Source organism: Lepidochelys olivacea, assembly GCF_965140295.1.
Source record: "Lepidochelys olivacea isolate rLepOli2 genome assembly, chromosome: 19".
In the NCBI taxonomy this organism is placed as follows: domain Eukaryota; kingdom Metazoa; phylum Chordata; order Testudines; family Cheloniidae; genus Lepidochelys; species Lepidochelys olivacea.
The window spans coordinates 10,339,739-10,345,866 of NC_140429.1; the positions used below are offsets into that span (position 1 = coordinate 10,339,739).

Below are 6,128 nucleotides of genomic sequence, written 5' to 3' on the forward strand. Positions count from 1 at the left end.
AGCGGTATGACCTCAGCCTCCCTTTAGGAATGTGCCCCAGCATGGCCCAGCACATGAACATCATATCGTCATGGGAGCCCCGGGGGCCTGGAACGCCGTGATTTTAGGATCTGTGCGTGTGCCTCAGTGTTTCCAACTCTCGTGATTTTTATCGCAAGACTCATGGTAATTGGTGTTTTTTCTTAAAGCCCCAGCTCCTGGAGTCATGTGAGACTGTCAGCTTTCTTAAAACAAAAACCAAAGCAACTAGCCCTTCATAGAAATAGAATATCAGGGTTGGAAGGGACCTCAGGAGGTCATCTAGTCCAACCTCCTGCTCAAAGCAGGACCAATTCCCAGTTAAATCATCCCAGCCAGGGCTTTGTCAAGCCTGACCTTAAAAATATCTAAGGAAGGAGATTCCACCACCTCCCTCGTGGTTGCAGAAAAAAGCTTGGCAGCGTGACCTGGGTGCAACCTAAAGCTTAAAAACACAACAGGTAAATAAAAAGAACCCAAATGGATTATTTTAAAGTCTTGTATTTAAGGTGATCTCATGATTCCGGGGTCATGACTCATTTTTTTTGAACGCTTGGGGTTGGCAGTACTGGGAGCTGAAATCAAAGAAAAAATGACCAGACAAAACAGGGAGCAACCCAGAAATTACAAGCAGAGCCTTGTGGCAACCCCTGTTGTGAACAGACAGCAGAGGGTGCTGATGCTTTTTTAGACCTTTGACAAAATGGGTCCTGTATTAGCAGGTTTATCTGTGGTAATGACATTGTTTATTAGGTCCTATGCCAGTGGTTTTCAACCTGTGGTCTGCAGACTCTCGGGTCTGCAGACCATGTGTAAGGGGTCCGTGAAAGGGTGTCATTACCACAGAACAGTGGCTTTCCACCTGTGGTACATGGACCCCTGGGCATCTGTAGACTGTCTTTACAATTTCCAAAGCGGTCTGCACCTCCTTTTGAAATTTTTTAGGTGTCTGCAAATGAAAAAAGCTTGAAAACCACTGACCTATGCTATAACTCACGCATTCATCACTTCCTTACATGCTCAATAAAATAAGAATAAAACAACCATCTGGCGCCTGGTGTGGACTGTGTGAAATCAATTAATGGATCTCAGCTCGGTGCCCAGTGGAACGTGGCCACAACACTAAGCCACTGGCACAAATTGGCCCAGTTAATCAGCAGGCTCTGCAGAGAGGCCAAAGACTGAATGGACATCGAGCCTGAACTTTATTTTCACCGCTAGTGCCCGGGGGCTAAATTTTGAGGTGTGTCTATGCTGGGGGCAGGGGTAGGGACCACCCACATTATGTTACACCAACTAAGGCTCCCTGAGGCTAACACCCACTTACACCCAACTCTTCCACATCAATTCTGAATCTGGCCCCCTGTATACAGATTATACAGGCCACGTCTATACCACAGCAGCACAGTTAGGGCACTGGAGCTGTGTGTCTGCAGTGCCGTAGTGCAGATGCTCCCCACGTAGAGGGAAAGGTTTTTTCAGTCAATGTAGGTAACCCATCTTTCTGAGAGGCAGTAGCTAGGTCGAGAGAAGAATCCTTCTGTCAACATAGCCGTGCCTACACCAGGGGTTAGGTCTACCTAACTACAGTGCTTAGGGCACAACATTTTTCAAATCCTGTGCAACGTAACCAGGTTGATCGAAGTTTTATGTGTAGACCAGGCCTAAGGGAGTCTAGTGTTGCTGCTGCGCCACTCTAGCTTTTCTAATGGAGACACCCTAAGTGAGTGTCAGGGAGTCTCGTTTACGTATCACTTCAGAACCTGGCCCAGTGCCTTCAGGGTGGGACTGAGGTATGGTTGGTGAAGGGAAGCATCATAGGGGAAAAGTTGCAATTCTGCTTCCTGTGATTTTCCTGTTCAGTCTCCATCACTATTAATCAGACACCTTTCCTCAGCAATGTTTATGTACAACATTAATTTTGTTTTGCAGTTTAAGATGACAAATGCTGTCAAGACAGGATGCATTTTTGAGGGCATTTTCTGGAGACTGTGCCTCATCCCATTTGAATCATCTTTGGGTTCTCAAACCTGTGGCAGGCTTTTCTAAGTTTCAGTAAAATGCAACATGCACCAATGTTTCCAAAACAGAACCACCATTTTCCAAAATGTAATACATTTTATTTTAAAAAAAAATAATTTACTGAATTTTATATACAAATCACAGACTAACATCCACTCACAAAATACTGATGTCTGAACTCTGTGCAAAGGCTGTTTTCTTTGTATAGATCAGCACCTAGTACGGGGGAGCGGGAGCAACCAGTCAGTAGTCTAGGAAGCAGACGCTCTGCTGCAGAATGCTCTTGTGCAACCACTACAGCTTCTCCTCTATAGTGTGTACCATCTACGTAATATCACTCACTGTTACACAAATGGACATAAGATCACCAGCCCTACCTGTTCTTAATATCACTGCAAACACCTTCATAACATTTAGCTAAAATGGAGCCCTCAGCCACTTGAGCTCATGCATTAACAAAAGGTATTAGATTCTGCCACCCTAACATTAGTGGTACAAGCATTAAGTGGTACATTACTCAGAGTAGTCCCATTTTCCTCTACATGACTACTCAGTTTGAGTAAGGGTGGCAAAATGTGGCTCTCTGTGAACCCTTTTAGCTTTAATACCGTCTGTTTGAAACAGGGATAGATGTTTTATGGCTACTTCTCTAAGATTCCAAGGCACTTGGTTAACCAGTCACACAATACACACACAGGTACTATATAAGGGCCTGATTCCACAATACCTGGTAGCACTCATATCAGTGATTCCATTCACTCTCAGTACTGCTCAGCGTTAATACAGTTTGCAGAATTAGGCCCGTATGTATGCATAGACTGTGAGGGTGAAATCCTGGCCTCACTGAAATCAATGGCAGAACAGGCTGAGATTTGACCCTGAATCACAAAATTTGGATCATGCTCTAATCCAATATGTTGTGTATTGCAGGCCTGTTTTCAAAGGTACTGAGTACCCACAGAATCCACTGAGCATGGCAGGCAGAGTGAGTGCTGAGCACATCTAAAAATCAGGTTATGTGTGTGTAACAGAGGCTTTCTATGGCAATTTTATCCTTTAAAACGGTAAGACTCCATTTAGTTCAAAGCCCTTGTTTCAATCCCCTCCTTTCTCAGATAAGTGCTTCTCTGACCTGAATATTTCCCAGGGAAAATGTCAGCCCAGAGGATTATTTTGTATGGAATGTTTTAAGGACATTGGTCGTGCTTTTTTCACGTTACTGTGCAGTGAAATAGTAACATCACACACACTTCAGAAACGACTTGGCTTTATGAGTTCAGTATGTACAGGGGCTGATGTCTGCTGTAAACAAATGCTAAATAAGAGTTACATTCTTAAGTGTTTTGTGTCTTAGCTGAGATTTTCAATCGCTCAAGCTGTTGCCTGAGCCCAAGTGAAATATAAACACAAATCCAGGTGTCTGCAAGTCCACAGTATCTTTCCCACTAAATCCCCACTCCCAGATTAACATTACCGTCCCTTGGAACGCAACTCAATCCTCAGGAGGTGCATGTGAGAGTGGCCGCTGAATCTGATCTCTTAGGAGGCTGTGTGTGATGAAAGAGTCAGTCGCCTGCTGGTTATTTCGTACAGCATTTCAGTGATCACCTCAATAACGTCTGCATTGCCAATGATCGGTCGAAAGAAGAGATTGGTGATAAGTGCAGGAGGTATGGACCTCAAGGTGGAGGCAATCAGCAAGATGCGGGCAAAGCGGCCCTTGTCCTCTGGGTGGAGGGGCACTAGGACTTCTCGGAGCGCTTTCTGTGCTTCCCGTTGGAGGCTCTCAATGTACAAAGAGGCCCTGAGACCTGGGACATCTATGGAGAGAGAAACAACAGGAAATACAAATTAAAGTTGGACTTAGCTTGGGAAGCAGAGCCTCAGTCCCAGACTCTTACCGTGCATGTGCCTCTGCTGAAGGCTGGCTAGGCACTATTGCTAGCGAGTCACAATCAATTTCTACTGACCGCACACAGGCACAGGCAGAGAAATATACACGCCGCCTTAGCATGTATACATACCTTCCAAGGGACCCTAAAGTACTTCACTAACTCATACATGGAGCACCACTGAAATGCAGCCACTTCTGGGGTGGAGAGCACCAGTTCTTTAATAGTGTGTAACACAACAAGGGAGGCGAAATATTGATCAGTGAAGCCAGGGCAAACCCCAGCTCTAGCAAAACATGCCTTAACATCCTATTGTCCCTGAAGGATATGCAAGAACTCCATTTTAAAGTCTTATTTAAAATATCCCCTTCCCTCTTCACACACAGTAAACTGCATAGGACTCAGTTTATCTGCCTTAGAAAGATGAAGAACTGAATCAACCCTGTTAGGATTTGAGAGACTGCAAACCTAATGAGCCATCCCTATCAGCATAGTTGACTCCGAGATCTATGAATTAAAGCAGGTGACTGAGTGGGGAAAGTCACTTACAGCCTGAATTCCAGAAGTCAATGGGAGCTGGAGATGCTCAGCACCTCTGAAAATTTGCCCCTAAAATGCTCTGTGCCTCAGTTTTCCTGTCTGTAAAATGGGGATACTCCTTCCAGCTTGTAAAGTGATTTGCGCTCCCTGGATGAATGGATAGACAGATAGATAGATATTCATTGCTAGATGCTATTGTGTGCCATGCCTTCTCTCCCTGCCGATGGAAAGGTGTCTGAGGATTAGGCACTCACCAGGGTTAAAGAGAATGGCTCCTTTCAGGTAAGCATACTCCTTAGGGCTCAGGTCCAGGCTCCAGAATGTGTTCAGGCAGCACTGCAGCCGCTGCACCCCGGCTAGGGTGGGCTGTGTCCTCTCAGGCTCCTGTCTCTTACTCTGGCCATCAAGGAGAATCCTCTTGAGCATGCTAGGGGCTGGAGTTTCTATCACCTCGAATGTCACCATCTCCTGAACCAGCCCCAGAATGAAGAGGGGAGCCCAGCAGCTGTCCAGAAGCAGCAACTGGTCTCCCCAAGGAAGCAGCTGGAAGGAGGGCAGGTTCTTCATGAAGCTGACCGTTTTCACAAGGACATCAGAGGCTGCCTGGCAGGTGACCTGGGGGGTTTGGAGGCAGACGGTGCGACGTTTCTGGCACAGGCAGCGCTGCTGGGATGGGTTATGGCTGCCCCAGTTGTGGTTCAGGTTCTGGCTCAGGAGAGTATAGAGGATGGCGTTTCGGTTCTCCTCACTGCGGCACCGGCACCTCTCATAGTCCAGGTCCATGTTGCTTGTAGTCATTACTGAGCCTGGCAAGCGGATCCTGTCAGGTCCCAAGGAGGATGAAACTCTTGTGCACCTGGCCGGATGGATCTGTGAGCACGACTAGTCCCTTGCAAATGCTGCTGTATCAATCAAAGCTCTCTGACTGCAGCCTGCTTCTCCCAGCTCAGTAGCCCCTCTCACCTCCTTGGCTGTTATTCCTGGCTCTATTTATAAGACTCTGTGATGAGTGAAACACCCCCTTAGCAGCCTTGACTTCTCTTTGACCGAGCAGCATTCATTGAAAAACAACTCGACCCTGGACTAATTGGCTAGGGAAGTGGGGCCTCCACGTGGTGCCGATAAGAGTTTTCTCAATGAAAGTGCCAGTTGGGGCCAGGAGGATGGGACAGATCCGGATGACAGATTGAGTGGCCTTCTTATCTGGATTACCCAAACAGTATAAATGAAGTCATTAACCTTGCCCGTACCATGGCACCAAGGCCCCAGGTATGTAATCAGGCAATGCTATATGACAGGTGTCATTGCCAAAGAGTTCACACACACACACACACACACAGCCCTTGTCTGGAGCAAGAGACCAGTAGCAAAACAGCCTGTAAACTCTGGCCTTGGAAAGAGCAACCTGGAAGTCATTTTATCAGCAGGTTGTTTGTTTAACCTTGTTGACAACAGGCTGCCGTTGTTGCAGATAAAGAAAAGAAACCCAACGAACTACAAAGGGCATCTCTAGTACTCAGAGGAAGGCTGGAGCCTCAGGTATTCTTGCATGTTTCAGGGAGGGGGGAAATACAGGGGAGTCTGAGGGTCTTTTTACTTTTTGTCTTGATTTCCCTGGAGATTTCATCAGTTTATAGACAGGAATTGCATTAGACA

General features: G+C 46.4%; 1 protein-coding gene across 1 annotated transcript; it reads right to left on the reverse strand.

The window, feature by feature from the left end:
• Positions 1-2,167: 2,167 nt before the first annotated feature.
• NR0B2 (nuclear receptor subfamily 0 group B member 2) lies at positions 2,168-5,658 on the reverse strand. The gene is made up of 2 exons (XM_084652242.1): positions 4,727-5,658; positions 2,168-3,860 (listed from the first exon to the last, which is right to left on the reverse strand). Exons 1-2 carry the CDS (start codon positions 5,268-5,270, stop codon positions 3,580-3,582), a joined length of 825 nt encoding a protein of 274 aa, XP_084508368.1. The 5' UTR covers positions 5,271-5,658; the 3' UTR covers positions 2,168-3,579.
• Between the last annotated feature and the right edge of the window lie 470 nt (positions 5,659-6,128).

What these genes read in the sequence shown, in the direction of transcription:
- NR0B2 (XM_084652242.1), bottom strand. Translation starts at nt 5,270, where the DNA reads ATGACTACAAGCAACATGGACCTGGACTATGAGAGGTGCCGGTGCCGC. An exon ending in AGCCATTCTCTTTAACCCTG is followed by an intron (nt 3,861 to 4,726) that starts GTGAGTGCCTAA and finishes CTCTCTCCATAG; the next exon opens with ATGTCCCAGGTCTCAGGGCC.